The following is a 16,992-nucleotide window of genomic DNA, read 5'->3' as shown; positions in this document are numbered from 1 at the left end:
TCTTTTAGACAAAATTTGTTTCTGGGGTTCCTTTTACTTGTATTATATATATGTTAATAAATTCCCTTTACAAACAATTTGGTTGATGCAGCTATTCTTTTCAAAATAATTTCTTTAGAGGAGGGTTTACCTCCTGCATGTTATTATTACTATTACTATTATAATGTTTTGGATGGCATCACTGCACCAAAGGTGTGATTTGGTAGTAATTGTTAGGGCATCGTGCAAGCTGTTAGGTTAACACTGGGTTAAGCAAAGAAGAAATGTTATAGTGGAAGGGGAGAGCAAGAAAGTAGAAAATCTGTTATATTTGTCATAAACAAGATTTTTGGGTCAAAGTTACTAGGGCATTTAGAAAGAGTAATTACTACATGGATAAAAACAGAGATTCGAAAACTCATTGAATAACGGTAAGAAGGCATTTTATTAGTAACAGACAAAAATATAAAATGTTTACGACCTGTGGTTCTATACGCAGCATTAACAAATTCACTTTCAAGGAAAATGGAAGAGACTTCTCAAATTTGACTAAAGAATACTGTGATTCAGTATTGGAGTAAGCTAGAAAAACTAAGGAAATAAGGATTTAGCAGAGGTGTATGATGTTAAGAAGCTGGAAAATACTGTAGTCAGATGTTTTGACTGATGAGGACATAAACAAGGACATCTTTATAATTTCATTTGCCATTTTGAGTAAGGGAAGTACAATTGGTTAGAGAAGTAGTAGATATGAAAGAAGCAGGATGCTGACAATGGTCAAGGGACATAGATGAGGACCTAGACCAAATGAGAAACCAAGAGGAAACGTAAATAAGATAAGCAAGTGCTACCATTATAATGTAGTTAACAAGACCACCAAGTCACTTAGCTAGACTCTCCAAATGGAGAGCTTGCCAAAGGTTTACAGAAAAATCTTTCATAAAAATGTGAGTAAAGATATTTCACTGTGATCACAAGGTTTTCATAGTTTCAAACTTCATATAAATAAAGTTTTACCTGAATTATATGTAGCTCAAAATGAATTAACTAATGTTTAGTTTAATGACACAGCACTGTGTCGAGTCACATTTACATATTTACATAGGACTTTTTCAGAAGATTTGTGAAAAGATTAAAGCAAAACATCCCTAAAAATAACCTTTAGTGTTATTTACCATGAACCATGCATTGCCAATTGTATGCATCACCCCAATGAGATTGATATTATGAAAACTAAGAACTTTTTTACCAGTTTTCTTAAGCAAGAGTCAAGTACCAATGGCTCCCACAGCTTAAAGCTAGCCAATGATTTCATTCTTATTTATAAGGAATTCGAAAGACTAATTTTTGACCTTTCAAATTCTTGATAAGACTAGGTAATAATTTAATAAACTTGAAGATTTAAAAAAAGCAACGAAGCAAATTTGGTTTACAGTCGACCCCCATATTTGCGTTCTCAAGATATCTACCCATTATTTGCAGGAAATTCGCCTGTTCGCAGTATTTTACATGGAGAAATATTCACAAATTACTCTATTTTCATACCATTTTCATGAATAAATGCACTTTTTGTGTGATAAAACTATTATATTATTCAGTTACAAGCATTTTTAGATTGTTTTCTTGTGTGAACTTTCAAAATAGGCAGTTAATGAATTTTTTAGAGCAATTCTAAGTACATTCAAGCAGATTTAGCTATTTGTGCGGGGGCACCTGGGACTCATCCCCAGCAAATATGGGAGTTTACTGTAAATGTCTTTTCAACACTTACACGAATCATATGAAACCTTTGCTTTGTAAGTCCCACCAAAACACTCTTGCTCTAGGAGAGAGTCAGTCATTTCAACAGGTTCCACAGTGGTGTCATTGAACTTGAACCAGCGACCTTTGTTGGGATTGGTTAATGGGTCTCCTCTGAAAATAAATACAAAGGAAATGTAACAAAGCTCTCAGATATATAACTGAGCCATTTGTGCATATAGTACTGTACATTTCACATATATCACTTTTAACATTCAATAAGCTTGAAGAATCTTTTTCTTTCTGGCTGGAATATAAGTCTGATTAATATTTAAACTTATGTAATGGGAGTCCACACCTTCGATCTTTTATGTAGGAATAATAATGACCAGCACTTGCTTGCCCACTATGTACAATGACACCGACCAATTCATAGATGATTCCTCTATGACGTACCCGGCTATTTATTCTGAAAAAGTTTTTGGGAAAAAGAAAACTAGATTTACAATTCATATTAAATGTAATTCTACATGAAATGTTCTAAAAACAATTACACTAAAAAGTACTGGATTTTATGAAAATGTAAATATACAAACACAAAACTTCTGCCTACATTATGATGATGCCATGCAACAAAACAATGCAAGATTGCCTTTTTAGAAGGCATTATCTGGCATACAGAAAATAGAGATATGTATACTGAAACTAAGTGTAGAAAACATAAAAATAATGTAACTAACACAGACAGAGCATTCCGTACATAATCTCAATGAGTATGTAGTACATATTGTGAGAGATCTGTGAACATAATAAGGGCATATATACCTTGGTGTGTGAGGAGAACCAGTACTAGAAGATTTGCTGGATTTTGATGGTGTATGAGAGGAAAGAGGGGACTGTGAACTTAATAACTTTGAAGAGTTAACAATGTCATTATGATCAAGCGGAGGTGTTACAGTCCTGTCTCTTTCACTACCTCCACCTGGATCATCTTCTTGTTCAGCTATACCATCTGCTGTATACATACCCATATCAAGGGCCCATGGAAACTGTACAAGAAATAAGGTATTCAATTCAGAACAAAAGAAAAAAGAAACAAATGACTTCCTCATCAAATGGGGTGTAAAGATTATATCTTAATCTGCAGTATGTAACAATAACTTAAGACTAAGAACAAAATGGAGATAGATTCTCAAATAAAATATTAATGTGCATATTGTGAATGCCCTGAGAAATACACATCTAATTATTATCCTTATCTGATGTGAACTACAAAATCATATACTACAGTCACCACCTCACTTACAAACACTCAAATTAGAATGGACAGGGTCGCAAAAATTGTGCTTGGAGCACTCCCCTTTGTCACCTGAAAATTTTAATTTGGCTTTACATGCCTATTTTGCCTATACAGTAGTACCTCAAGATACGAAAGGCTCTACTTACGAAAAACTCGAGATACAAAAGCCAATGCGAAAAATTTTACTGATCTACATACGAAAAGTTTTCAAGATACAAAAGGTTGTTGCTGTAAAGTCCCGAGATTCGCCCGGACCACCGAGAACAATTTTAAAACTCCCGCGCCGCCAACTAAGTAAACTCGCCACCATCCTCCCGCTCTCCCATTGGTTCCTGATGCTAGTCACCCCATAAGGTCCTGCTCTCCTATTGGTCAGCATCTACCCCTTGTGCTTTAAGTATTCTATTGGTAAAAGGTTGCTGTAAATTGAAAAAATTATTCATGCGATACACTTAATAAAAAAAAACATTAGGTAAAGATAGAATAAAGAATAGAAATGAATGGTTATTATACTGTTTGGTAGTTTTATTAGTTGAAGAGAGATACTAATGACAATTTATGGCTTACTGTGTGCTAGGAAAAATGATTGCTTGGCGCTCGTTCGATACTCGTAAGACAGGTAAGAGCTGAATGTAAACAATCGATTGGAAGGTTTGTTTTTTGTTTGTTTGTGTATTATAGTTAATGATTAATTAATAATTATTTGAAATGAGTACATACTGATTATTTATACATTTTATTGGCATATTCTAAGCTTTTAGCTCTTAGGTTTAGATGTCAGAATCATAGACTAGGCTATAGTAGCAACTGCTAACATAGGCTAGGCTTATTGCTAAGGGACATATGCTAAAGTCCTCATATATGCAGTAAAAATGGGGTTGAACATTACATGCAGTTGAATATTACTCAAGTATGTACAGTATTTTGCCTTTTTGGAGTCATATTTCTTCCGTCAGATCGGCGTCATAACCCTAGAACATGTGTTTTAGGCCTGGAAATATAATTTACTGGGGTGTTTTTGGAGGGCTTGGAACGGATTAGCCATTTTACATGTAAAATGTGTTCTGTTCCAAGATACGAAAAACTCATGATACGAAGGCCGTCTCGGAATGGATTAATTTCGTATCTCGAGGTACCACTGTATTATATACTCTTGTACCAAAACCTAATTTCTAACCTGCTCATGAGAGAGAGAGAGAGAGAGAGAGAGAGAGAGAGAGAGAGAGAGAGAGAGAGAGAGAGAGAGAGAGAGAGAGAGAGAGAGAGAGAGAGAGAGAGAGAGAGAGAGAGAGAGAGAGATACTATTGGCCTTGGTCAGGTTGTTACATGTAAGATACAGATCTGCAAGTCAAATAATGCTGTATGTACTGTTATACTAGTACTGGCAATAACAATAATTTTAATAAAACTTGCTTTACTTACTATATGCAATATATTTCATGTATTATTGTTATATCATCATATCATTTATGAATATAGTGATCATGCACAACATATTTACATTCTAATAATGTTTACATTCTTAAAATCATTGGCTGATTGCATTTTACTGATATCATCACTGCTATTCGTTGCTATTTGTTTCCTCAGCCACAGTAACAACCATAAACTTAGTGGCATACTTTTACACTTTTTTCTTTATTGTGTGAAGAATGAATACAACTTTAATTTTATTTATGGAAATTCCACTGAAAATAACCAAGTCTTTAACAAGTCAACAACTGTAATGCAACACTAAATAAGCGTAGGTTAGTTACAGTAACTACCATAGCTAAACAGCTGTTTCTTGATTCAGTTGTTTATACAGTAAGTACCTAGGTAAATGGCAGTTTCTGGATTCAGTTGTTTAAGTCAATACTTGGTGTTGCTTACACCAGTGTCTTGAACACAATGGTAATTGTTTGTTAAATTTAAAAAATATGTAGTAATGAACTTTTAGACAAGTCACAAGTTATTTAATCCTGTTTGAATGTATGAAGATTTGCATTAACCTACTGAACTTTTGCTTATAGGCCCATTTATCAGTTTAAAGCTAACTTAGATAAAATATGCATTATCAATGGCATCTACAACAACTGGGATAGGCATAGACACCCTAGGCCAGTAAAATCAAATTGCATTGTATAATCTACTGAAAATGTATCTGTTTCAGATGAAATCATGCTTTAGGACAAACTCTAAGGATCGCAGGACACATGAGATCGGATGATAGTATATGATTATTTGAGCAAGTTATGTTTCTTTTTGATGCTGTATATTTTTGAGTTACACGAAAATAAACTGTGCTTCTGTATTTATGGAGCAACCTTCAGACTTTATATAAGTTAAATAGGCATGAAGAGTACTGTACCTTAAAAATAATGTTAAAAATGAACTTCACAAACAATTCAAGATATGTACAGCCATCCCGAATGGAACTTATTCGTAAGTTGGGTGGTGACTCATTATATACACAAAAGTACAACACATTAGTACATCTGAAAAAAATATGCTCTTCTTTATACCATGAACTTTTAATACATCTAATTTTACAAGAAAACAAAATTCTTAATAATAATTTGGAATTGAAAGCAAACTTACCTTGAAGTAATCATCAAATTTAAGAGCTCTTGATGCTTCCCAATCATACCCAAACCTCTTCAGCTGAATGACTAGTACAGGTGGTAGAGTCTTCACACATGTCCTTATTAAGGCTGTCCTCTGTAATTAAGATGATTTTTTTTGTCTGTGTAATTATACTCTCTACAAAAACTACATTTTCCCATTCCTATTGAAAATTTAAGTTAGCAAATATCTACAGTGAATTTCGATGTATGGAAGGTACCTGAAGTGTAAATGGAAACAACTGTAATAATCATGAAGGAATTTATACATTATAGTAGCTAATATAATGGATTAAAGCATTTGAGCCTACACCATTATAAAAGAAACTCCAATATACTGTTATATAGTATATAGTATACAGGCAGTCCCCGGGTTACAACGGGGGTTCCATTCTTGAGACAAGTTGTAACCTGAAAATCGTCATAAGCCGGAAAATTGTGAAAAATCCTAAGAAAACCTTACTTTTAATGCTTTGGGTGCATTCAAAACTATGTAAACTGCATTCTTATTGCATTTTTCATAAACAAAAAATCAAATAATGATTATTTTGCATTTTTGGTGTCATATTTCATCTGTCAGATCAGTGTTGTAAGTGTCGTAACCCTGGAAATAATGTCTGATGAATATAATTGTGAAGCGCCTTAACCTCGGAACGTCGTAAGCCAAACCGGTCGTAACCCGGGGACTGCCTGTATACCAAAAAATCACCATTTGCAAAAGTTAAACAGAACAACTATATTACTTATAATAATGATTTAAATAAGGTTGTTTTGCTTGCTATATTCAATTTCAGTATACAGGCGGTCCCCGGGTTACAACGGCTCCGGCTTACGACGTTCCAAGGTTACGACGCTTTTTCTTAAATATTCATTGAAAAATCCGCCCTGGGTTACGACGCTTGTTCCGAGGTTACGATGCTGACACTTCCGACGCTCCGAGTTAACGACGCTTTTAAAAAACGCATACTATGATAAGAATCCTTTATAGTTTAGCACAGTATATTAATAAAAATAAGTTTTTGGTTAGATTACAACAAAAATTTTGAGGTTATGATGATTTTCGACACTTTTTATGTCGTATTTTTTAAAATTTTTTTAGTGATGCCTCATATGCGGAAATAGTTTCCGAGCGAATGAATACACTAGCTTGAGATGCGCAGTTTATAATAGTCCAAAAGCGCAAATAATGAAAAAATCATTGCTTGTTTCCAGTATACATAATTAACAAAACTAAGTTTCTGGTTAGATTACAACGCAAATTCCAAGGCTACGACGGTTTTTTATGCTTTTTAACGATACCTCATACGCAGAACTAGTTTCTGAGCAGAGGGCGCATAAATTAATTTACGCTATTAAACTGTATGGTAACCATAGTCAAGGATAAGGAACGCATTCCCAAACAGTATACATATCCTTTAATACAAAACAGCAAAATATCATTGAAACATTATTTCACTTAAAGAATCCATTTATACTCTACTTAGACTTGGATATAAAAACCATAGTTTCTCTCTCTCTCTCTCTCTCATCCACTCCTCGTCGTCTCCTCTTCTCTCTCCTCTCTCCTCTCATCTCTCGCTCTCTCTCTCTCTCTCTCTCTCTCTCTCTCTCTCTCTCTCTCTCTCTCTTTATTTTCCAACAAAAATAATCACTAATTAGTGTATTTTGATGTTTATTTTCATGACTAAATACATTTTTATAATACAAAAATGATTTACTAATTTTCAAATATTAATTTTGATTAATACTGTATTAGTAAGTTTAATAAGTTGAAATGATATCACATAATAAAAATAATAATTCTCTCTCTCTCTCTCTCTCTCTCTCTCTCTCTCTCTTCTCTCTTCTCTCTCTCTCTCTCTTCTCTCTCTCTCTCTCTCTCTCTCTTCTTCTCTCTCTCTCTCTTCTCTCTCTCCTCTCTCTACTACTACAAAGATGTATGTTTTTTTGTATGATAAATAAATGATTTACTATTTTCAAATATTAATATTAATTTATACAGCAATAACATCAATTCATTAAAGAAAATACCATAGTGAATTAGTAAGATTTTAGCTTATATATTTAAAAAAATATGGAAGAATGAAGGAAATCCCAGTCTGCTTTCAGTAACCTTTCTCGAACTCTAGGTACTAAAACTGTCAGATATATCAAGTTCTGTGACAGCCAGGAGGGGGAAGAGCTGCTGTGTTGCAATCAAGTGCTCATGAAATTCCCCCCCCCCCCCACCCCCCCCCCCCCCCCTCTCTCGCTCTCTCTCTCTCTCCTCTCTCTCTCTCTGTCGTCTCCTCTCGCTCTCTTCTCTCTCACTTCTGTGTTTTTTTGCCACACAAGATAATAATGTGTCATAGTGGTAACTCCCTCCCTCTCTTTCGCTGGAAGTGTTATAAGTATTTTTTGAGAGAACAGAGAGAGATAAACACTCTCTCTCTCTCTTTTACCGAGATGAAAGAATTTTTATGGTACTAGTATGTAAAATGTTTATTGATAATTTCAGTAATAATAATAATAATAATAATAATAATAATAATAATAATCATAATAATAATAATTAATAATAATAATAATAATAAAACTTTAATTACAAAATTCATAATGGTCGTATTTTAGAGATGAAAATGACCTTTCCAATTCACTTGTAAGGATAATTCCTCTTTCTTACTGAGATGAGAGAATTTTTATGGTAGATGCACATGTTTATTATATTTTCAAATAATAATAATAACAATAATAATAATAATAATAATAGAAGTAGTAATAATACGATAACTAATTTCAAAAGAAAATTCTTCCCTTCATCTTTTTCTGTATCAATTTCCCTACCTCATAACTCCAGTGAAACTCGGAGCTGGGAAAGTAACAATGCCATACAATGGTCAACGAATTTAATGGTTTTATGTAATCTCTCTCTCTCTCTCTCTCTCTCTCTCTCTCTCTCTCTCTCTCTCTCTCTCTCTCTCTCTCTCTCTCTCTCTCTTGTATTTTAATGAAAATATAAAGTAATTTGTGAATACACAGTGTTGCACATGAAAAAAGTAAATTAGTGATAATTTTAGAGATACGGCCCTAAGAAAAATTGCAAATTAGTGAAATTTTCCCTGTGGACATGTTTTCAACAACTTCGTTCCGGCTTACGACGATTTTCGGGTTACGACACGTCTTAAGAACGGAACCCCCATCGTAACCCGGGGACTGCCTGTATTGCAAGTATCATTACCATATTATTACGTACTGTATTAAAGAATATGAACATTGTCACCATAGACTATTTGCATTTGCTATTGTTTAAATTCTCAAAATCTTGGCTAATTGAGCACTACCGACATCTTCACTGCCATTAGTTGCTAGAAGAAATATAATTTGGATACTTTTTCTTGTAAATTAACAAAGTTGACTTTGAAATATGCACATTACTTGATTGTATAATCAGTAAGAGTGATTTCGCAAGTTCCGGACATCACTTTTGTCTGCCCGTTATTTGTCTTGTTCAGGAATGGCTTACACTGGTTAAACAATTAAAAATGTCAATAATACAGTAGTATACTATATTGTATATACAGTCAACCCTTGTATATTTATGTTCTCACGATTCATGGACTCAGCAATTTGTGTTCTGTATTTTCATATTTTATTAGTGACTAAATATTACACTGTACCTACAACTAAAATGACTGGGAAGCGACATGAGCAAGAAAGAGTGGTGTTCAGCTGAACATACAACAGTTTTACCCCAGCTCTCGCCTCTCCAAACACGCTTTACTGTTGTTTTCACGCCGATAAAAGATAAGTAACATAACGGTAAAGTTCAAACTACGATGAAATGAAGTGAAAATAGTGACAGGAATCACATAACATTTTTACACAATAAACAGGCCCACAACGCAATCTGTTAACAAAAAGAATACTTTAGTTCAGGAGACGTATTAAATTCATGTTTCGACTTGAAAACATGTCGTATAATGACAAATTAGCTTGTCTCATATAAATAAAGTATCTAGATATTTTACACTAACTAGAAGCAAGGCAATTCGCTCCGAATTGAGTTAAATAAGGCAAAATAAACTTATATTTGACATCAGCTGATTTCCAAACCAAAACATTAACCGCTTTGTTAGTATTTTATGATACAATAATATGAGAACATACAATATTATTGGATACAATAATGTATAACTTTTTAAAAAATTCCCGGAAAAGATGCACATTCATTGTGCTTTTATTTCATAAATATACGTAGCTGTCAGTAGCCTGACATCGCTCAATTAGGTATGCCAATGTTGGTCCAAATCCGATTCCCATTTCGTTCCCAATTTTTATTTTCTACTGATATATCATAGAATGCATTGAACCTCCAAAATTGGCTTGTATTAATCAATTACTAAACTATATCATATATGTAGTACAGGCGGCCCTCGGTTAGCGGCAGGGGTTCCGTTCCTGGCCACCGACGCCAAGCGATTTTCGACGCTGAGCGATTTTAAAGCCTACGGCCGCCGCACACCTTCTTTCGAAACTCTAGACCAGTCAAAGGGGCCGTAATCCCACAACGGCGCAATAAGTAAAATTATATTTATGCAGTATAGTACAATAGAATTTACTGTACAGTACATGTGGGTGTCTAGAGTATGTAAAGATATAATAAAGTTTATACAGTGTACAGGTAGCTGTAGTGTTCAGGTTACAATCATTAGTCTTACGATAGTTCGATTTTATGAGAGATCAAATTACAATGGCCTAACTTTATCCATCTTCTAGTTACATAAGTTCAATAACAGCAAAAGAGAATGATGAAAGTATGGTTTTAACGTTATACTCGTTGCGTGAACGTGTACAACCATGAACAACCGAACGAGAAAACGACTTTTTTTTTTTCTAAGTACAACCGAACTGGATAACATCTGTTTGGCTTGTATTTCGATCATCGTACTACAGTGCAACATTACCGTATTTGTTATAAATGGCGTTATGTATAAAATGGAACTGAGATATCTTAATGTAATAACTTTATTCGCTATAGATCAGAGATCAATATAGATTAAAGATCAATCGGGAAATATACCGTTAAATTTAAACCTAATTATGACTGAAGCTGAGAAAACTGTTCAAGCTGCTAATGACTATTATCGTACATCGGCAACAAGGATAAAACTGCAGTAAACGTCTGCCATCACACACAACCATAGATAAAATTGGGATAAAATCATTTTAATCAAAACTACTGTGCTTGAAAGAACACATTTTACTGTTGGTTTTACGCCGATATAAGATAAATAACGTAAAGTTTGTATTACGATGATATAAAGGATTACGTATTGCGAACGGAATCACGTAATTTTTTACGCAATAAAACATGCCGCAACGTAATCTGTTTAACGTAAAAAATAGTAGTTCACATTCACAACGAGACATATTCAATAAATATTTCCACCTAAAAACACGCTGTATAAGGAAAAATAACTGTCTCACATAAGTCAAGTATCTAGATATTCGTTTATGCTAACTAGAAGCAAGAGCATTCGCTCAGAATTGCGTTATGGTGAAACAGACTCGTATTCATCAGCTGATTTCAAACCACAACATTGGCCGCTCCGCGGAATACGGCCTTAAGTTTGCCGTAGTATTTTAAAATACAATAATATGAGAATACATACAATATTCTTGGATACAGTGAAATAATGTATAACTTTTTAAAGGATTTATGGAAAAGATGCATAATTAATAAAATAACACAATGCATTTTTCGGAACTGGCGGACAAGAACGAACATGAAAAACCATCCCCTGACAACGTGGAGTGTAGTTACAAAGGCTGCCTTAATTTGTATCTTATTTCTGTACAAAAATGAAAATACCTTTACGCAATATATTTTCATACATTTTAAACATAAAAGCATAAACATTTGAAAAATCGACACATCGCTAAATTTGCACTCTTCTTTTTTTTTTAACTCGATATTTTTGGAAGAGCGGCAGACGGCGGCAAAAAAAGTGCAAATTAGCGATCGATGTGTGGATTTTATAAATGTTTATGCTTTTATGTTTAAAATGTGTATGAAAATGTATTACGAATAGGGTATTTTTATTTCTGTGCAGAAATATGATAAAAAGGCAGCTTTTGAAACTCCCCTTCAAGTTATCGACTACGATGTGTTTTTCAAGTTCGCTCTTGTATGCCGCCGCGGCATACAAGAACGAACTTGAAAGACACATCGTAGTCGATAACTTGAAGGGGGGTTTCAAAAGCTGCCTTTTTATCATATTTCTGCACAGAAATAAAAATACCCTATTCGTAATACATTTTCATACACATTTTAAACATAAAAGCATAAACATTTATAAAATCCACACATCGATCGCTAATTTGCACTTTTTTTAAATCGATATTTTCGGAAGAGCGGCAGGCGGCGGCTTACAAGAAAGAACATGAAAAAAACATCGTATTTGGTATCACGAAGGGCAGTTTCAAAAGCTGCCTTTGTATCATATTTCTGTACAGAAATAAAAATGCCTTTTACGTAATACATTTTCACACACATTTTAAACAAAAGCATGAACAATTATGAATCGACACATCCATAGCTAAATTTGCACTTATGTAACTCGATATTTTCGGCATAGAACAGCGTCAGAGGCATATATTTTACCCTAATACCTACGTAATAACTCTCCATAAAATTTGTTAATATAATTTGCATAACCTTTATGGTCTGAACGGCATTTCTACATATGTATGAACTCGTTAGACAACGGCGCTAGCGGCGCTGTTAACTGAAATTTGTGCTGTAAAGATACCTTTAAAATGCCTTATTTTTTTAATGAATATTTTTGACGACCGCCGTAAAACCGATTCGCCGTTAACCGCGGGCCGCCTGTATACAGTATACTGCAGGCTAGGCTACTGTATTCTTATTATATACTATGATATACTATGTGCCATGATAACATCATCATCATATATGCAAGGCTAACTTGTTAAATGTTATTCACTTTCTCTTTGTACTGAATTATCATAAACCAATGTGCATTGAACCTAGAGAATTAGCTGAAATTAATAATTACTATGCCATATACAGTGGTACCTCGACATACGAAACGCTCAACTTACGAAAACCTCGAGATACGAAAGCAAATACAAAGATTTTTTTTTCTCTACATACGAAAATTGTTCAAGATACGAAAGGTTGTTGCTGTAAAGTCCCGAGATTCGCCTGGACCACCGATAACAATTTTAAAACTCGTACGCCGCCAACTTAGTAGACTCGCCACCATCCTCCCACTCTCCCATTGGTTTCTGATGCTAGTCACCGCCAGAAGATCCTGCTCTCCTATTGGTCAGCATCTCTCCCATGATCCCATCATGCATCGTACATAGCGGTGTGCTTTTTCGGCCACTTGGCGGCATCATCAGTATCGTAAGCACGCAGAATTCGTTCGTTCTATACGATTTCGATTATTAACGTAAATTCGTTGGTGATTTCGTTGTAGTACTACTTTATCGTGTTGTGTGAGAACTTTACTTCATTCGTATACGTACTACATAACTTAATTACGCACGGTATATACGTAGTCATGGGTCCCAAGAAAGTTAAAGTAGGAAAGAAGAGGATGCTTTCTTTGGAGACAATAATGGAGATAATAAAGAAGTATGAAGCTGGCATGCGATTGAGTGTGATCGCCAAGGAATACAGCTGAAATCCGTCGACAATAGGCACCAACCTTAAGCAGAAGGATGCCATCAAAGCAGCTACACCTTCCAAGGGCATGACTATTTTGTCTAGCAAGAGGAGCCACGTGCACGGTGAGATGGAGAGGCTGCTTCTTGTCTGGATAAAAGACAGAAATCGCTGGCGATACGATAACCGAGACGGCAATCTCCCACAAGGCCAGTGCTATTTTTGGCAATTTGATTGCCCAGGCCGAAGACATCGCAGGAGAACGGACATCGACGCCAACCCCAAAGTTCAAAGGCTTCTCATGGGTGGTTCGAAAAATTCTGTAAACGGACTGGCATTCATTTGGTGGTGCGGCATGGGGAGGCGGCCAGCTCAGACACGAAAGCGGCCGAAGCCTTTATTAAGACGTTCGACGAGATGACAGTCAAGGAAGGCTACAGTTCTCAGCAAGTCTTCAATTGTGACGAGACTGGCCTTTTTTGGAAAAAAAATGCCTTGTCAGACGTACATCACGAAGGAAGAGAAGAAGCTACCCAGGCATAAGCCTACGAAAGACAGGCTTACGCTCACACTTTGTTCGAACGCCAGTGGGGATTGCAAGGTGAAGCCCCTACTTGTCTATCATTCAGAGACTCCTCGAAACTTCAAGGCCCACAAAGTGCTAAAGGAGAAGCTTCCGGTGATGTGGAGGGCTAAAGCGAAAGCCTGGGTAACGAGACTTTTGTTCACGGAGTGGGTAAATCTGTGTTTCGGCATGACAGTGAAGAAATTCTTGGAAGAGAAGCACTTCCCTCTGAAATGTCTGCTGTTGTTGGACAATGCCCCTGCTCACCCCCCTGGCCTCGAGGAAGATATCATAGCGGAGTATTCCTTCATCAAGGTTCTTTATCTTCCGCCTAATACCACCCCTCTCCTCCAGCCCATGGACCAGCAAGTGATATCGAACTTCAAGAAGCTGTATACGAAACATCTTTTCAAGAGATGTTTCGACATCACCGATACCACAAACCTCACCTTGCATGAATTTTGGAAGGAGCATTTCGATGTTGTCATATGCATCCGACTTATTGATCAAGCTTGACAGGTTTCGAGGCAAACCTTGAATTCTTCGCGGAGGAAACTCTGGCCTGATGACGTATCCGCCCGAGACTTTGAGGGATTCGACGTGGGCGAAGCTGGTGCTGCAGATTCAGGAACAGTTGACGATCCTGAAACTGTTTTGCAACCAGATCTTGACGAGATCATTGCACTCAGCAAGTCCATGGGGCTGGTCGTCGACAAGGACGACATCAACGACGGAGCTTACGACGGATGACCTGAAAGAGTTGGAGGCCGTGCAACATACCTGCCCGGAAAAAGGAACACTGCCGCGGACTTTCCCTCAAGGTACCCGACCATGCGAGCACCCCACGAAGCTTCTGATGTGGATTTGGAGGACGACATTCAAGTGGCAGTGGCATGTGCAACTGTTGCCGCCTTGGAACCGGACATCATCGTGTTGGATGAAGACTGCGTCAAGAGCGGCGCATTTAACGACCCAGTGTATCAGCTCTTGCTTGCTAGGGTCACAGCGGGCGATTGGCCCCAACAGAAGTCACAAGAAATCTCCTGTCTTCGTCCCTTCTTGAGCGTTCGGGATAGGCTAGCCATCAACCAGGATCTGGTGACATACTCGCTGGACCAAGGATGCATACGTTTGGTTATCCCCAAAGATTTACGCCGTCAGGTAGCCGCTAACCTACACGCAGGACACCAAGGCCTCGACTCTATGCTTGGGAGGGCCAGGCAGTCAGTCTACTGGCCGGGAATAGAAGGAGACCTTCAGCATCGCCGTGCCCAATGCATCTCATGTGATGAACATGCCCCTTCACTGCCTCCTGAAGAAATGATGCACACGCCACCAGCAGAATACCCCTTCCAGCAAGTCGTCGCAGATATGTTCCAAATAGAGGGCAATGTATACATAGTATATGCAAACAGACTAACCGGTTGGTTAGAAGTAGCTCACTTCCCCTGTGGTGCCACGTCCAAAAAATTAAGCATTCACCTTCGATCCTATTTTTCACGTTGGGGAGCCCCAGCAAATATCGACTGACAGAGGAGATGGGGGGGTCAAGGTCCGTCTGTCGTCAGCCCAGTATCCCCAGTCCAACGGCAGGGCAGAAGCAGCTGTCAAATCAGCAAAGAGGCTACTCCGAGAAAACACGTCAAAAGGTGGAGCCCTTGAGTCAGACAAGACGGACCTGGCGATACTCCAGTATCTCAAAACGCCTCTGAGGGAGATCAACAAGTCGCCATCTCAGCTTGCAACGGGTCGCCAGCTGCGTGATGGGGTACCGACGGCTAGAAGACACCTGTTAGTAGACAGGTATTGGAGACGGACAATACGTCAAAGGGAACTACAAGTGGCAAAATCACAGGAAGCTATGCGCACCCTTGACACCACCAGGAGACTGCCACCCATCAAACTAGGTACCCATGAACGCATACAAAACCAGGCTACTAAGCAGTGGGACAGAACGGGCGTGGTATCGGAAACTAAGCCCCATCTCAGTACACAGTCAAGCTCAACGGGAGCGGCAGACTCTCAAAAAGGAACAGACGACTCTTGAGAGTCATCGCTCCGTCCCCCAGCGCCCCTGCATCTCAGTGCGACACCTCCGCATGCCCTACGCCCATAGAACCAGTAACGCATTCCATCCAGGACCCCGGCGTAGTTGGTAGGCCCAAAAGGGCTGCCGGTAGACCCAAGTGGCTCCAAGACTTCAAATAATGGTGATATTATTTGTTGTTTGCTCATATGATATGCAATTGTACAATTGTATCAAGAATTTATTTATTTTTTCTGTGTATGTGTATTACGTGCATTTGAGTACCACTAAGCAATGCACTCAGTATATGTAACTGCATGTTTTTGTACCGAAAAGTTAGTTAAAAACATTTTTCTCTTCGTAGCTCATTTCCATGTTCATAGTGACATTGTCCCCTTTAATTTTTGTTATGTATAATCTTGAGGATGTACGATATGTCTTTGGTAATGCACTGCCGGGCAATAACCCGCAACGTGTTTGCGAGTCAGTCGGCTCTCTGGTCTCGTACAGTAAAGTCCTGTCACCAAGATGTCGTCTCAATGTAAACCCAACATAAACATTGAAACTTTTGCCAGATGAATAGTTTTAGCATGAAAAAATAATGCAAGTTAAGTGATGTATGAGGGAATTTGTGAGGAGATAGAGAATGGCGTTCCGAAGAGGCTTATAGTAGTTCCCCATACAGCCCCTCAAGAGGCTTGTAGCAGTTCTCGGGTTAATGGATGGGCTTGCTCACGAGTATCAATAACAGGTTTTGGGAGGTGGACGTTGTCACTCATGGTGAGTAACACCCATCGATTTGGGGGAATCAGGCAGGAAAGAGGTACACTGGGCAGCTCATGAGAGTTAGTTGGAAACTTGACTTCAAGGGAGGATGTACTGTCTGTCTGTCTCACAAGATGTCTTTTCATAAATTTGCTCATAAATATACCAAAGGGTTGCTGTTGGTTTTAGTTTCTTTTAAGATAGTATATCAGTTATTAATGTAATTTTGCAAAGAAACGTTCAAAGAAGTATAAAAAACATACAAATCTAAAAAAGTTATTGCAGCTTTGTTCTCAGTAAATTCACATAAAAATTTTACAACAAACATGCTCAGAAATTGTT

General features: G+C 37.3%; 1 protein-coding gene across 2 annotated transcripts in view; it reads right to left on the bottom strand.

Annotated features, from left to right (window-relative positions):
- Positions 1-16,992, bottom strand: part of LOC135220891 (ubiquitin carboxyl-terminal hydrolase 24-like) — a 394,433-nt gene that overhangs the window by 97,392 nt on the left and 280,049 nt on the right. For both annotated transcript variants that reach the window (XM_064258501.1, XM_064258502.1), the window contains exons 26-29: positions 5,600-5,719; positions 2,545-2,768; positions 2,078-2,188; positions 1,751-1,893 (exon numbers count right to left, since the gene is read on the bottom strand). In XM_064258501.1, coding sequence (XP_064114571.1) covers positions 1,751-1,893; positions 2,078-2,188; positions 2,545-2,768; positions 5,600-5,719 — 598 coding nt within the window. The remainder of the gene's footprint in view (positions 1-1,750; positions 1,894-2,077; positions 2,189-2,544; positions 2,769-5,599; positions 5,720-16,992) is intronic.

This window comes from Macrobrachium nipponense, chromosome 2 (assembly GCF_015104395.2).
Source record: "Macrobrachium nipponense isolate FS-2020 chromosome 2, ASM1510439v2, whole genome shotgun sequence".
NCBI classification, from domain to species: domain Eukaryota; kingdom Metazoa; phylum Arthropoda; class Malacostraca; order Decapoda; family Palaemonidae; genus Macrobrachium; species Macrobrachium nipponense.
This window is presented reverse-complemented; position numbering and strand designations above follow the sequence as displayed.